Here is a 17,409-nt window from a genome sequence, read left to right as displayed (position 1 = left end):
CAGGGAATCAATCTTGCAACCTGGGTATCGGTTCTAGTCCAACGCCAAACCACCTGCCTCACGATGTCACGTTCCTGACCTGTTTTTCTTTTGTCTTGTATTTATTTAGTTGGTCAGGGGTGAGTTGGGTGGGTTTTGTCTATGTGTGATTTTCTATGTTGGGAGCTTTTGTGTTCGGCGGGTGTATGATTCTCATCAGAGGCAGCTGTCAATCGTTTGTCCCTGGATTGAGAATCATCCTTAGGGCAGCTGGGTTTCACGTGTGTGTGTGGGTGTTTGTTCCGTGTTTGTATTCGTGCCACACGGGACTGTTGTCGGTTGTATTCATTTTGTTATTTTGTTTCATGTTAGTTTCAGTTTCGATTTAATAAATTATCATGAGCACTCCCACTCTGCGTGTTGGTCCGATCCATTGCTCCTCCCGTCTGAGGAGGAGAACGACTATGACGGACCGTTACACACGAGGAGCCCGCCTGTACGCGAATGCAGTAAGAAGCCAAGGTAAGTGCTAGCTAGCATTAACTTATCTTATAAAAACAATCAATCAATCATATCATGTTATAACTACACATGGTTTGATGATATATCTAGTTTATCTAGTGTAGTCCTGCGTGTGTATGATAATCGACGGGCAGTGCCGCATTAGCGCGAAAAAAGGATGTCGGTTGCTCCAACGTGTACCCACCATAAACAATATGCCTTTCTTAAAATCAATACGACAGAAGTATATATTTTAAACCTGGATATTTAGCTAAAAGAAAATCCGGGTTAGCAGGCAATATAAACCAGGTGAATTGTGTCACATTCTCTTGCGTATCTGTGCACGCAGAGTCAGGGTATATGCAACATTTGGGCCGCTGGCTCATTGCGAACTAATTGCCTGAATTTACGTAATTATGACATAACATGAAGGTTGTGCAATGTAACAGGAATATTACACGTGATGGATGCCACCCTTATATAAAATAAGGAACGGTTCCGTATTTCACTGAAAGAATAAATGTTTTGTTTCGAGATGATAGTTTCCGGATTCGACCAATTATTTTATTTTACGTTATTTTATATTATATACTAGTTTTACCATGGTTTTTTAGCAAGAGGTAGAAAGGGTTGAGTAGACTAGGGGTTAGAGAGCAGAACGGTGCGGTTCTCGAATGTCATGTGAGAGAGAGAATTAAAGGAGAGAGCAGAGGTACTGCCATGGTACGCTGGCGGTCAGCTCTATAGAGTTGGGACAAGTAAGGTCTACAGTGGGTAGTGCATTTTGCCATCAGAGTGAATTGACCCCTCCTCCATTAAGTTGATTCACTCTCGTCACAGGAACCCTTGTCAGTTCCGCAGTCAGAGGGAATCAACGTGTTTCTGAAGAAATTAACTTGGCAAATTTAATTTTTAAAACAGCAGTATTACAACATTAACCAATGTACAAGATGGGGTCCAAAACAGTGCAGGAGATTCATGAAGACGACGTTGAATTTCAAATTAAATGATGAACTTATACGTTCTCAATAACTCACAATACCAACATATTCTAAATTAGCAGAGATGAAGGCCCATCATTGATAGGACTAGAGGGCAAATTTGGAAAGCCAGACTGCACATCAGGGAGCACAAAACACTAAAATGTTTCTGGAAAAAATGGTTTGATAGACGAATGTAAACCAGTTGGAAACGAGCCTAAGACAATGTCAGAGTTGAAAATAAGCAGGCAAACAACCGAGCTACGCTATGAAAGTTTTTTGAAACTATAATTATTAAACGTATAAACATCACTTGAAAATGCAAGGGAAATTGAATAATATACCAGCATAACACTTGAATAAATTGAAAATGCAATTGACGAACATCCCAGTCTGGTGACATCGTGGAACATTAAGGGCACGGACAAAGCCACAGATTCGCCATACAAGTTGAAGGAATTTGTAAAACTTATTTTTTGACAATATATACAAAAAACATCCACAAAAAGACTCAATAGAACAGAGTTCGCACAATTGAAAATTCAATTAAAATTGAAACATCCTGTGAATTTATTTCAGATCATTAAAAAACAACCAATCCATTGAATTACCCAGTCAACCCACAAGAACTAAATTAAAATGCTAAAATCTAATAAAATCAAAGAAGGTTGTGGGTCTAGATTAACATCAGAAATGAATGGCGGTGTGAAAGACCTATGGCTACGCAGCACTACCTTGGTAGTTGCAAACTGCTGTGCTTAAAATTGTTCAACCATATGGTTTTACTTCTGACAAGGCTCTGCGTGATATTCTTGTTCCTCGTGATGTTGGAAGCCGAGGCTCACTGATCACCCTTATATCACAAAAAGTGGAGCATCAGTCTCTTACAGGGGAATTTGCAATAACCAGCACTTGGGAAAGTTCTGTATAGCATTTTTGATTCAAGGAATCCAACCTTTCTCTTTCGAAGAAAAATTTAATAAGTAAATGTCAATGGCTTTCTCCGCCCAACTGATGCCTGTCATTCTAATGTACGACGCATATTACATCTTACACACACTATATATAATCATGATCCACCAAAAAGTGGTCATATCTTGCTTGCTTTATTGACTTTAAAAGCATTTTGATTCTATTGTGGCACGAAGGGCTATTTACACATTTTCAAAAGTGGGTGGTGGTAAGGTGGTATGGACTTAATTTAAAATGGTTATTGTTGTACACAGAAACGTGTGCATAAAATCTAAAAAACAAGAACAGATATTTTCACACTGTCGAGGTGTGAGAACAAGGCTGCAGTATGAGTTAGACGAATCTATTTTATTATCTGGTTATATATTATGACTTACGACTGTTGGACCTTTCCTCCAGCCCCGGCTTCACTCTTATTATTCTGACACAGAGGGTAAAATACCTGCTAAATGCTATGATGTGGTCTTCTATCACCAACACTGAAGGTCTTCAAGAACCTTAAATTCTAGAAGCAGTCTCTGCCATAAATTGGGCCCTGGCGCACTAATATATATATTTTTTTAAATCATGATTTCCCCCAACAGAATGTCGAAGTTCAGTTTCCTGACCTGTTTTCTTTTGTCTTGTATTCTATTTAGTTGGTCAGGGCTGAGTTTGGGTGGGTTTGTTCTATTGTGCGATTTTTCTAATGTGGCCGGGATTGTTGTGTTGCTCGGTGTGGTATGATCTCATCGAGGCAGCTGGTCAATCTTGTCCCTGTGAGAAATCATAACTAAGGCAGCCGGGGTTTACGTTGTGTTTTTTGTGAAGGTGTTTGTTTTCGCGTGTCTTGTATTCGTGCACAGATGGACATGTTGTCGGTTGTACTCAGTTTTTTTATTTTGTTCGTTGTTAGTGTTCAGTTTCGTTTTATAAATGGATCAGTGAGCACTACCACTTCTGGGCTTGGGTCCGATCCATTGTCCTCCTCGTCTGAGGAGGAGAACCGACTATTGGGACGCGCGTTTACGAAACACCCACCAACAAGGATCAAGCAGAGTGGGAACAGACAGCAGGCAGAGGACAGGAGAACGGACTCGTGCGACTTGGGAACAGCAAGGCTCTGGACGGCAAAGTTACCCTGGGTCAGCCCAGGGGAATATCGCCTGTCCCAAGGCGGATAGTTGGAAGGCAGCGAATGGGCGGAGGCGCTGTTATGAGGGCACTGTCAATGCTGTCCAGGCGACGCGGGTGGAGAGCCGAAGAGTTCTCAGACCTCCGTAAAATGTCTTGGGGCGACACGCGGACGTTGTGGCAAAGCCGAGGTAATGGTAATAATCCTGAGCCTCCTACTCCACCGTGGCGTCTTACCGTTGGTGGTTTGAGCCCGAGGGCGTCGTTACTGTTCAGACCGTGTGTCTGCTGTTGAATAGATGTTCGCCACGCGAGATAGTGATTCCCAGGTACGCCGTGCTTTAGGTACTCCAGTGAGGGCTATTCACCTTTCGCCGCACTCATACGGTCCCGCGCGCGATAAGGATTGGGCATCTGAGGGCTCCGGTAGTATATGTCTGCAACCGGCCCAAGCGATGATCTGGTCTGCCAGTGCGTCTCTCGGGCCGGCGTCACATTGGGCCACCGCCTACTTGACCAAATGGTGTTCCGTCTCTAGGCTGGTTTCGGCCAGCACTAGCTCCAAGGCGGTCTTTCTTTCCACCTCGGCCGCATGGACAGGGCTCACGGGGAGTCATCTCACCTGGTAAGGCCTTGGGTCAGGACTCGGTGCTGCAGAGCACGTGTCCTCTTTCCGGTCCGGTTTCGGTGGCCGACCTCCACGGATACCAGTCCTCGGTAGCGCAGCCCCCACACCCGGCTGTCTCTCAGTATTTATCTCTCCAGTTTGCTCCACCTTGTACAGCCGTGTCAAGCCTTCTTCCTCTTTTCCAGACGCAGGCCTGCTCTGTCTGACGCCTGTCTGCCCTGCCCGCGCATGTTGAACTGTCTGGCCTGCCCAGAGCTGTTCTGACACTCGTCTCGCCCATGACCACAAGCCGCTAGATCCTGAAGCCTGCTGCGCTCTAAGACAGCACCGTCCAGAGAATTAGTCATTCTCAGAACTCGTGTTCCTGAGACCCGTCTCCTGAGAGCCTGCTCGTGACGATGTCCCTCGTGAAGAACATGTGCAGAGACTGTTCCGTCTGTCCGCGAGCCGGTCAGTAGCCTCGTCGTCTGTCCAGAGATCGAGCTGCCCCGTCTGTCCGGAGCGTCAGTGCCGTGACCGAGAGATCCTGTGTGCAAGCGCTCAGATCACATAGCCGCTCCCAGACATGAGCAGCCAGAGATCGATCGCCGGCAGGATCGCCAGAGCCATTGCCAAGCCAGGATCCGCCAGAGCCAGGCCATCCGAGTAGATCCGCGCAAAGCAGCAGCCAGGATCCGCTAGGCCCAGCCAGTCCATGGATCTCGTCCTCAGTCGGGTGGCGCCCTCAGTCCGGAGTGGTGTTGCCTTCCTCCGGTGAAGTTGCCCCTCAATTCCTGGTGCTGCCCCTTAGTCCGGGTCTGGCCCCTTAGTCCGGGCTGCCCCTTAAGTCTAGTGGGTGTGAGAGGGATGGAAGCTATACTTTTAATTGCTGAGGGGTAAACGAGCATAGCCTGGGAATATTGAAGACTCATGTTAAAAGGAACCACCAGCTTTCATATGTTCTCATGTTCTGAGCAAGGAACTTAAACGTTAGCTTTCTTACATGGCACATATTGCACTTTTACTTTCTTCTCCAACACTTTGTTTTTGCATTATTTAAACCAAATTGAACATGTTTCATTATTTATTTGAGGCTAAATTGATTTTATTGATGTATTATATTAAGTTAAAATAAGTTTTCATTCAGTATTGTTGTAATTGTCATTATTACAAAAAAAACAAAAAATCTGCCGATTAATCGGTATCGGCTTTTTTGGTCCTCCAATTATCGGTATCGGCGTTGAAAAATCATAATCGGTCGACCTCTAGTCGACCTCTAAATGCAGCTGCCGCTGTATTAAAGCCATTGGACGCAGTTTGTCACAGCGCAGTATGCTTTATTACATGTGATAGGTTAAGTACACATAACTGCAATCTATATTAGAAAGCAGGCTGGCCGTCTTTCAAGTCTCATAGGTCAATGCATTGTACTCTTTTTGTTTATAAAGCCCTCCTGCAGAAACTTCCGCCGTACCTTACTTCATTGCTAACTTAAAATGTACGATACCAGACCCGGTCTCAGGGATGGCTAACTCTGTAGATCCCTTCGATCTCCACGGAGTTAGGTAAATCTGCTTTCAGGTTTTCTGCACCTTACTTGTAATCTCCAAGGCTCTCTAAAGTTTGATGAATTGGTGCCTCTTGGGCAGATCAAAGAGCTGATTGGGGACATTTTTACTGAAGAGTGTGTTCTCTATGATTGTGTTTTTCGTTTCATGTATGGGATGTCAATAATGTATGTGTATAGTGTATATTGATGTGTATATAGGGCTCATCTGTGAAAGAGACCTTGGTCTCAGCACGACACCCTGTACAAGGTACAAAAAAATTAAGTAGTGCACTATAAAAAGGCCCGTTTGACACAAGCCAAGATTACACACTCAAAAATGGAAACCATTGTTTTGTCTGAGATCGAGACTCTTTTCCCCCCTTCTCCTCACCTGAAGGTGCCTCTCTCCACATCCTGGCCACTGAGGCGAACATGGATGCCCTCTTTGAGCAGTGAGCCAAAGGCCATATACTCCCCCAGGGCCCAGTCCACTGTGCGGTTTTTGATCATCTCTCCTCGGGCCTTCAAGATACGGCTCAGACCTGCGGAGTAGCAGAAAACCAGACGTTCGTCACCAGGTAACGAGGCAGTCTTTTTGTAATCTGTTCTCACCTAAAACCGCTCCAATCTTATGGTGTGTACATTTTACTGTATGCACAGAAAACAAAGGTGCCATCAAATGTGTGTTTAAAGCCAGTCATTGAAAAGCCATGTGTTCACTCTTTTGGCCTCCCTACCTCAAGAAATACATGATATCATATTATTATGTAATATTTATGCAACGGTCAAGAGGGTTTCCCACCACCATGGATGGTGAAGTCTTCGACTGGCACTGAAGAGGCCACCTGTCCGATGTGGATCAGCTCCTCCTCAGTCAGGCCGGTTGTCGGGCAGGTCAAGCTCTTGGGCTGGCCATCGAGGTTGAAAAAACCTGCACACAAACAGGCACATTATTCACAACCTACAACACACACACACACACACACACACACTGCAGGGTCCGACAATGTGTGTTATTAGTTTAAGCAGACAGTGTTTGTCTGTTGTTGCGACTTACATGAAGATCAGATCTAATTTTATGACCAATTTATGCAGAAATCCAGATAATTCACATACTTTTTCTTGCAACTGTACCTGCTCTGTCACAGTATACCATTGGAGACTACACACAGAAAAGTCGTGCCATTTGTACATTGTACATACAAATGGCACGATGGTACATATTTGGTACATATTATTTTACTTAGTTACAGTTCATATAAGGAAATATGAACAGATATGCATCTGTTGGTCACAGATGGCTTAAAAGAAAGTAGGGGTGTGGATCAGAGAAGTAGGCAGTGTCTGGTGTGACCAACATTTGCCTCATGCAGCACGACACATCTCCTTCGCATGGAGTTGATCAGGCTGTTGATGTGGCCATTGGAATGTTGTCCCACTCCTCTTCAATGGCTGTGCGAAGTTGCTGAATATTGGAGGGAACTGGAACACGCTGTCGTACACGTCGATCCATGAACATGCTTCTTGATATGCCACGCTGTTGTACGCGTCGATCCAGAACATCCCAAACATGCTCAATGGGTGACATGTCTGAGTATGCAGGCCATGGAAGAACTGGGACATTTTCAGCTTCCAGGAATTGTGTACAGATCCTTGTGACATGGGGCTGTGCATTATCATGCTAAAACATGAGGTGATGGCGGCGTATTAACGACACGACAATGGGCCTCATGATCTCGTCACGGTATCTCTGTGCACTCAAATTGCCGTCCATAAAATGCAATTGTGTTCATTGTCGGTAGCTTATGCCTGCCCATACCATCACCATGGGACACTCGTTGACACACTGTATTTGTATTTATTATCGATCCCCATTAGCTGCCAAAGCAGCAGCAACTCTTCCTTGGGTCCAGCAAAATTAAGGCAGTTCATACAATTTTAAAACATTACAATACATTCACAACACACTGTGTGCCCACATGCCCCTACTCCAGCACTACCACATATCTACAGTACTAAATCCATGTGTATGTATAGTGCATATGTTATTGTGTGTGTGTGTGTCTGTGTGTGTGCATGCGTCTGTGCCAATGTTTGTCTTGCTTCACAGTCCCCGCTGTTGCATAAGGTGTTTATCTTATCTGTTTATATTTTTCTGTTTTTTAAATCTAATTTTACTGCGTGCATCAGTTACTTGATGTGGAATAGAGTTCCATGTAGTCATGGCTCTATGTAGTACTGTGTGCCTCCCATAGTCTGTTCTGGACTTGGGGACTGTGAAGAGACCTCTTGTGGCATGTCTTGTGGGGTATGCATGGGTGTACAAGCTGTGTGCCAGTAGTTTAGACAGCTCGGTGCATTCAAAATGTCAATACCTCTTATAAATAAAATTAGTGATGAAGTCAATCTCTCCTCCACTTTCAGCCAGGAGAGATTGACATGCATATTATTAATATTAGCTCTCTGTGTACATCCAAGGGCCAGCCGTGCTGCCCTGTTCTGAGACCATTGCAATTAAGTCCTTTTTTGTGGCACCTGACCACACGACTGAACAATAGTCAAGGTGCGACAAAACAAGGGCCTGTAGGACCTGCCTTGTTGATCGTGTTGTTAAAGGCAGAGCATCGCTTTATTATAGACAAACTTCTCCCCATCTTAGCTACTACTGCATCAATATGTTTTGACCATGACAGTTTACAATCTAGGGTTACTCCAAGCAGTTTAGTCATCTCAATTTCCACATGATTTATTACAAGATTTAGTTGAGGTTTAGGGTTTAGTTAGTGTTTTGTTCCAAATACAAAGCTTTTAGTTTTATAAAAATGTGGGGCTAACTTATTGCTTGCCACCCACTCAAACTAACTGCAGCTCTTTGTTGAGTGTTGCAGTCATTTCAGTCGCTGTAGTAGCTGACGTGTATAGTGTTGAGTCACCTGCATACATAGAAATTCTGGCTTTATTCAAAGTCAGTGGCATGTCATTAGTAAAAAAATGTAAAAAGCAAGGGGTCTAAACAGCTACCCTGGGAAATTCCTGATTCTAACTGGATTATATTTCATAGGCTTCCATTAAAGAACACCCTGTGTTTTGTTAGACAAGTAACTCTTTATCCACATTATAGCAGGGGGTGTAAAGCCATAGCACAAGTTTTTCCAGCAGCAGACTATGATCAATAATGTCAAAAGCTGCACTGAAGTCTAACAAGACAGCCCCCACAATTGTATCGTCAATTTCTGTATGCCCTTCTTCTCCAGGGTGGCAGTGGCCATCGAAGGTGAGCATTTGCCCATTGATGTCAGTGTCGACGCCGATCTGCAGTCAGGTCAAGACCCTGGTGAGGACAACGAGCACGCAGATGAGCTTCCCCGAGACAGAAATTCTTCAGTTGTGCAAAGCCACAGTTTCATCAGCTGTCCAGGTGGCTGGTGTCAGACGATCCCCGCAGGTGAAGAAGCCAGATGTGAAGATCCTGGGCTCCACAGGTTGGACGTAGTGAAAATATTCTCTAAAACAACATTTGAGGTGGCTTATGGTAGAGAAATACACATTAAATTCTCCGGAAACTGCTCTGGTGGACATTCATGCAGTCAGCATGACCAGCCCCCAAACTTGATACATCTGTGCTATTGTGTTGTGTGACCAAAGTGCAAATTTTAGAGCGGGCTTTTATTGTCCCCAGCACAAGGTGCAATGATCATGCCGTTTAATCAGCTTCTTGATATTCCACACCCGTCAGGTGGATGGATTATCTTGACAAAGGAGAAATGTTCACTAACAGAGATAAACAAATGTGTATACAAAATTTGAGAGAAAAGTTTTTTGTGCATATGGAAAATGTTGGGGGATCTTTTATTTCAGCTCAGGAAACATGGGACCAACACTTTACATGTTGCATTTATATTTTTGTTCAGTATAATTAATACAATGCAATTCTAAAGAATAGAGTAATGCCTTACGATTGGTTGATATGATGTATTTAAGTGCATACACCTACCGGTGCCCAGCCCACCTAGGCATACAAGACACTACTAAACACAGTATCATTTCCTTGTACTCAAAGCAAAATAACAAATTATACACATACAATAATCATGGCAAGTATATCTACCATTTAGCCACAAACAGTACATTTCTCATTCTCCTCCAAGCATTTTGAACAAACTGAGTAATCTCAAACACACCCTGTCTGAAACAAAATTCAAGCCTCTGCTCGTCCCGTAACCAGAATACTTCAGGGTAATCGCCAACATTTTTACAAAAAATGATCATACAGAGGGAAATAAAACAAATTTGTTTTCCCCAAGATCACGCAGTAGGCAAATGCTGTCTTCAGGTACTCTGTTAAATCTACCTGTCTATAGCCAGGGGGAGGGTGCCGGATCTGTTGTGCACAAACTAACCTTCGGCTTTTTGTTGTAGTTCTCTTTGATGAGAGTGTATGTTCTAAGTTAAAGTTTAAACCAAATATCAGCTGCCCATTTTACATTGTGGATCAGAAAAAGCTTGTCCTTGATTTGATTAACACCACTTGGTAATTTGTTCCTGAATATATTCTGCAAATCAGTTTCACAAAAAATAGATGATTCTCTAGCCCACGGATAGTTATGAGTAAGGTCCCAGTTGAACACTTGTTTTGTGATTCTGTTTTCTGGCATATTTAACAGTCCGTTCCATAGACATACCGTGTCATCTTTTGCCTAACCACACATGGTTCCCAACCCATATCTCCACAGATGGGTTTGGAGTCAGTTTGTGCACACAAAGAGAGCAGCGGATTGCTCTGTTTTACAATTAGTACGCACTTTGGATCCCCATAACCTAGCAGCATAGTCCATCATTAGGCAAACACAGGATGTATAGAGCTGAGAATAAGCAAAGTAACAAAGATCCTTACATATTTTAATTTTGTTTAACAATGACCCCAAGGCTCTACCTGCAGAATCTGCTAGTGATCTAATGCCATCTTCAAAGGTCATCTCTTCATCCAGAGTGAAACCAAGGTATTTATAGAGCCTAGTGTAGAATAATGGGGTTGTACCAAAACAAAATTTGTATGTACTTTTCTGCATGCCCTTCTGTCTGAAATGAACATTATGGGTCTTCTCTTGATTTATCGAAAGTCTCCATTTACTACACCATAAATTAACCATATTCAACATATTCTGGAGGTGATCTTCGGTCTCGGCAAGGATAACTATGTCACCAGCATACAACAAGATGGCCAGGAATATATGCACAACTTTAACTCCAAGTTTAGCATGTTTGATTTGTAGGGCTAAATCAATAACACCCTACAGTCGATTGACACACCAGCGCGTCAATGTAAGTAACATTTAAAAAAATCCCCATCAAATTCCGTGTTTTTTTGCATTGGATGCGTCTCAATCCAACACATTCTCTGATATCGCACTTCAACATCTGCAGTGAAAGGTGGCAGAGCTAGAGCGGTGTTTGTCAGACCATGAGACATCCCAGAAAATCGGTCTTCTCACGAAAACATCTGTACCGTCCGGTTTGACCTACAAACTATTGTGACCAGTCTATGGAAAAGGGAGACTACTACCCCCATAAGTGTCAGGGGACTCGTCTGAAGTCGGTACAGTCGATATGCCAACTTCTGTTTGTAGTGTTCAAACTGTTTGGGCTACACACTGTGGAAAAGGGAGATTATCACGAACGTGGTGGCTTTCTCCGTTTTGCTCTACGACCCCCACAAGTGTCACAGAACGTGTCTGAAGGTAACCAGTACAATTTTATTTATTTTTTAAATTATCAAAAAGGTAGTTTTATGCCAAAAAAGGGGTTAAATGTGTAAAAAAGAGCTCTTATATATCCTAGATATATTCCAAACACATCAAAACCTTGCTTCTTGTGATACATCTTTTTGACTTCATTTATGAATGTGTTATTCAATGCGTTTCTCTGGGCTACAGTAGTTAAGGCCAGATATATCTCTATAAAAAAATAGATATAAAGGGGTCCTAAAATTTAAAATCAAATAGCTAAATGATCCACAATTCCATGTCAGCTTAGACCTCCCCAACGGCAAAGAGAACTAAGAATGAACAACGCCTTAGACTTAAGAATTAACATGTAGTACAAATAAAGTGGGCGAGAGTATGCCCCCCCTACTTTACACCTTAAGGGGTTGGAAACGAGCCTGATAAAGAGCTTTGACGGCGTCACAGAATCTTCCATCATATACCATTTTAATTAGTCTAAAAGCAAGGAGGTCTCTATTCACCCAATTGAAAGCCTTTTGAAAATCAATAAAAACAGGCTAAAGTTGCAGCCCGAACCACTGTGGAGACCGTAATGTGGTTTATACACACTGGCTTCCATTCTGTTCACTATAGAGAGCCTATTTAGAATGTAGGAATACAATTGACATAGTGTTAATTATCCCTCAACAGATCTATGGGATTCTAGGGTCATTTGGGGACAGGCTTGATTATGGATGTGTACCATACAGCTGGAATAATGCCATTCTCAAAAGAAGCCTGGAAGAGTTCAAATAATATTTGAAACTATTTCGATGACTCCAAAACTTCAAAAGACAAATAATCAATTCCTGTAGCTTTCTTGTGGTTTTGCATGCTAAACCACTTACTGACCTTCTCTAGGGTAAGACTGGCATTCAGATACTGGTTAGGGTAGTATGACTCCCTATGCATTTCCTCCTCCAACTAACTCATCACTACAAGAACATGTTTCTAAAATAAAAATAAAAATAAAAATAAACATTTTTGGGCTGAAAATAAACCTGAAAATAAAAGTGCTAAATCTATTTTCAAATTTTCATGTTAATTTGATTAACCTTTTTGGAGCCCAACTTGTTGATCTCACTCCAAAACTGTTGTGAGTTGTTGGTCTTTTGCTGCTCTAGTTGTAACGCCTAGTAAGTAGCCTTGTACGAGCCTGGGCTTGTGTGAGCCAGAACGGCTCATAGGTTCCTGCCCTATCTCCTGTTTCTGTAGTGTGAGGCAGCTTGACGTACAAGTACACCCCCTGGTCTATCGCAGGGCCTTAACCCTAATCCATCTCCTTAATGCTGAGTGCCAAGCAGAGACGCACCAGGATCCATTTTTATAGTTTTTTTTAAACCTTCCAATTGTAATGCCTAACCAAAAATCTACATATTATAGACCGTTATTTTTTATAAAATATATTTGACACTTTAAATACATTTCTTAGCTCTTCCTACAGCTTTTGATTTCCTTTAAATTGTAGAATAATAGTTTAGACATCAAAACAATGAAATAACACATATGGAATCATGTAACCAAAAGTGTTAACAAATTTTAGATTTGAGATTCTTCAAAGTAGCCACCCTTTGCCTTGACAGCTTTGCACACTTGGCATTCTCTCAACCAGTTTCACCTGGAATGCTCTCCCAACAGTCTTGAAGGAGTTCCCACATATGCTGAGCACTTGTTGGCTGCTTTTCCTTCACTCTGCGGTCCAAGTCATTCCAAACCATCTTAATTGGGTTGAGGTCGGGTGATTGTGGAGGCCAGGTCATCTGATGCAGCACTCCATCACTCTCCTTCTTGGTCAAATAGCCCTTACACAGCCTGGAGGTGTGTTGGGTCATTGTCCTGAAAAACAAATTATAGTCCCACTGAGCGCAAACAAGATGGGATGGCGTATCGCTGCAGAATGTGCTGTAGTAGCCATGTTGGTTAAGTGTGCTTTGAATTCTAAATAAATCACAGACAGTGTCACCAGCAAAGCATCATCACACCTCCTCCTCCATACTTCATGGTGGGAACCACACATGCGGAGATCATCCATTAATCTACTCTGTCTCACACGGTTGGAACCAAAAACCTCAAATTTGGACTCAGATTTCCACCAGTCTAATGTCCATTGCTCATGTTTCTTGGCCCAAGAAGGTCTCTTCTTACTGGTGTCCTTTAGTAGTGATTCACGCAGTCTCCTCTGAACAGTTGATTCTGAGATGTGTCTGTTACTTTAACTCTGAAGCATTTATTTTGGCTGCAATTTTTTAGGCTGGTCATTCTAATGAACATATCCTCTGCAGGAGAGGTAACTCTGGGTCTTCCTTTCCTGTGGCGGTCCTCATGAGAGCCAGTTTCATCATAGCGCTTGGCGGTTTTTGCGACTGCACTTGAAGAAGCATTCAAAGTTCTTGAAATTGTATGGATTGACTGACCTTCATGTCTTAAAGTCATGATGGACTGTCGTTTCTCCTTGCTTATTTGAGCTGTTCTTGCCATAATATGGACTTTGTTCTTTTACCAAATAGGGCTATCTTCTGTATACCACACCTACCTTGTCAACAACTGATTGGCTCAGACGCATTAAGGAAAGAAATTCCACAAAAGAACATCTGTTAATTGAAATGCATTACAGGTGACTACCTCATGATGCAGGTTGAGAGAATGCCAAGAGTGCGCAAAGCGGTCAAGGCAAAACATGGCTACTTTGAAGAAACTCAAATATAAAATAATTTCATTTGTTAAACAGTTTTGTTTACTACATGATTCCATGTGTTATGTCTTCACTATTATTCTACAATGTAGAAAATAGTAAAAAAATCGAGAAAAACATTTGACTGGTACTTTATTGAAACGCAACAAGTTAACTGTTTCATGAGCCCATGTTTCATGAGCCCATGTTTCATGAGCTGAAATAAAAGATCCCAGAAATTGCACACATACAAAAAGCTTACTTCTCTTCAATTTTGTGCACAGATTTGTTTACATCCTCATTAGTGAGCAATTCTACATTGCCAAGATAATACATCCACAAGACACATGTGGCATATTAAGAAGCTAAATGTTAACGTCTTTACCATAAGCCGCCTCCAACCTTGTTTTAGAGAATTTGGCAGTACATCAAACCAGCCTCAACCTCAAACCACGTGTAACCACGCCAGCCCAAGACCGCCACATCTGGATTCTTCACCTGCAGGATTGTCTGAGACCAGCTGTAGGTTAGCACAACCGAAGAATTTCTGCAAAAACTATCAGAACTCGTCTCAGGGAAGCTCATTTGCTTGCTCAGTTTCCGGACCTGACTGCAGTTTGACGTTGTAACTGACTTCAGTGGGCAAATGCTCAACTTCGATGGCAATTGGGGAAGTGTGCTCTTCACAGATGAATCCGGTTTCAACTGTACCGGGCAGATAGCATACGGCGAGCAGTTTGCTGAAGTCAACGTTGGGAACAGAGTGACCCTTGGTGGCGGTGGGGTTACATAAGCTATGGGAAAAATACACAATTGCATTTTATCAATGGCAATTTGAATGCACAGAGATACCGTGACAAGATCCTGAGGCCCACTGTCGTTCAATTCCTCCGCCGCCATCACCTCGTGTTTCAGAATGATAATGCATGACTCCATGTCGCAAGGATCTACACATAATTGCTGGAAGCTGATCATTTCCCAGTTCTTCCATGGCCTGCATACTCAGACATGTCACAGCTTGCTGTGGCGCCGACAGAGATGGTCGCCTCGCTTCTAGTCCTTAGGAAACTAAGCAGTATTTTTATGTATTATTTCTTATATTTTTAGCCCAGAAAATCTTAAGTGTTATTACATACAGGCGGGAAGAACTATTGGATATCAGAGCGACGTCAAATTACCAACATTACGACCAGCAATACGACTTCCCCGAAGCGGATGCTTTGTTTGCACCACCACTCAGGACATTGGATCTAATCCCAGAGGCCAACCCATGACAACGTCGCCGCAAAAGAGGTAGACGGAGCGGCCTCCTGGTCAGACTTCGAAGGCGTGTACACCACCCACCGCTTCCAAGTATATTACTTGCCCATGTCCAGTCTCTAGACAACAAGGTAGACGAAATTAGGGGCAAGGATTGCTTTCCAGAGAGACAGAGAATGTAACATTCTCTGTTTCATAGAAACATGGCTCTCTCGTGATATGTGTGAGTCGGTACAGCCCCCGTAACATACACGAACTCAAGTCCTTTGTTCACCTGACCTAGAATTCCTTACAATCAAATGCCGACCATATCTCCCAAGAGAATTCTCGTCGGTGATTGTATATCCCCCCTCAAGCCGATACCACAACGGCCCTCAAGGAACTTCACTGGACTCTATGCAAACTGGAAATCATATAGCCTGAGGCTGCATTTATTGTAGCTGGGGATTTTAACAAAGCAAATTTGAGAACAAGGCTACCTAAATTCTAACAGCATATTGATTGTAGCACTCGTGCGGGCAACACACTGGATCACTACTACTCTAACTTCCGCGGTGCATACAAAGCCCTCCCCCGCCCTCTCTTCGGTAAATCCGACCACAACTCCATTTTGCTACTTCTGTTCTACAGGCAGAAACTCAAAACAGGATGTGCCCATGACAAGAACTGTTCAATGCCGGTCTGACCAATCGGAATCCACGCTTCAAGATTGTTTTGATCACGCGGACTGGGAAATTTTCCGGGCAGCCTCAGAATAACATTGATCTATATGCTGATTCGGTGAGTGAGTTTATGAGGAAGTGCATTGCCGATGTTGTACCCACTGACTATTAAAACCTACCTTAACCAGAACCCGTGGATGGATGGCGGCATTCGTGCAAAACTGAAAGCGCACATTTAACCATGGAAAGATGACTGGGAATATGGCAGAATATAAACAGTGTTGTTATTCCCTCCGCAAGGCAATCAAACAAGCGAAATGTCGGTATAGGGACAGAGTGGAGTTGCAATTCAATGGCTCAGACACGAGATGTATGTGGCAGGCTCTACAGACAATCACGGACTACAAAAAGAAAACCAGCCATGTCACGGACACTGAAGTCTTGCTTCCAGAGAAACTAAACACCTTTCCCGCTTTGAGGATAATGCAGCGCCACCAACGCGGCCCGCTACCAAGGACTGTGGGCACCCCCCCCTCTTTCTCCATGGCCAACGTGAGTAAGATATTGAAACGTGTTAACCCTTGCAAGGCTGCCGGCCCAGACGGCATCTCTAGCCGGGTCCTCAGAGCATGCGCAGACCAGCTGGCTGGTGTGTTTACGGACATATTCAATCTCTACCTATCCCAGTCTGCTGTCCCCACATGCTTCAAGATGTCAACCATTGTCTCTGTACCCAAGAATGCAAAGATAACTGAACTGTCTATTGCCCCGTAGCACTCACTGTCATCATGAAGTGCTTTGAGAGACTAGTCAAGGATCATATTACCTCCACCTTACCTGCCACCCTAGACCCAATTCCGTTTGCTTACCGCCCCATTAAGTCCACAGACAAAAATATCGCCATCCGTCTGTAACACTGCCCTATCCCATCTGGACAAGAAAAAAACCTATGTAAGAATGCTGTTCATTGACTACAGCTCAGCATTCAACACCATACTACCCTCCAAGCTCATCATTAAGCTGGAGGCCCTGGGTCTCAACCCCACCCTATGCAATTGGGTCCTGGACTTTGACAGGCCGCCCCCAGGTGGTGAAGGTAGGAAACACCTCCACTTCACTGATCCTCAACACTGGGGCCCCACAAGGGTGCGTGCTCCACCCCCGCCTGTACTCCCTGTTCACCCATGACTGCGTGGCCACGCACGCCTCCAACTCAATCATCAAGTTTGCAGACGACAACAGTAGTGGGCTTGATTACCAACAACGACGAGACAGTCTACAGGGAGGTGGTAAGGGCACTCGGAGTGCGGTGTCAGGAAAACAACCTGTCACTCAACGTTAACAAAACATAGG

The 17,409-nt window shown here is 43.5% G+C and overlaps 1 protein-coding gene across 6 annotated transcripts in view; it reads right to left on the bottom strand.

Annotated features, from left to right (window-relative positions):
* Positions 1–17,409, bottom strand: part of LOC112080392 (2-oxoglutarate dehydrogenase complex component E1) — a 123,122-nt gene that overhangs the window by 17,273 nt on the left and 88,440 nt on the right. For all 6 annotated transcript variants that reach the window (XM_070442542.1, XM_070442540.1, XM_070442541.1 and 3 more), the window contains 2 exons: positions 6,504–6,632; positions 6,093–6,243 (listed from right to left, as the gene is read on the bottom strand). In XM_070442542.1, coding sequence (XP_070298643.1) covers positions 6,093–6,243; positions 6,504–6,632 — 280 coding nt within the window. The remainder of the gene's footprint in view (positions 1–6,092; positions 6,244–6,503; positions 6,633–17,409) is intronic.

The sequence above is a fragment of the Salvelinus sp. IW2-2015 genome, unplaced genomic scaffold (genome assembly GCF_002910315.2).
Source record: "Salvelinus sp. IW2-2015 unplaced genomic scaffold, ASM291031v2 Un_scaffold16312, whole genome shotgun sequence".
NCBI classification, from domain to species: domain Eukaryota; kingdom Metazoa; phylum Chordata; class Actinopteri; order Salmoniformes; family Salmonidae; genus Salvelinus; species Salvelinus sp. IW2-2015.
Note: the sequence above shows the minus strand (reverse complement) of the source record. Positions and strands in the feature narration are given on the sequence as shown.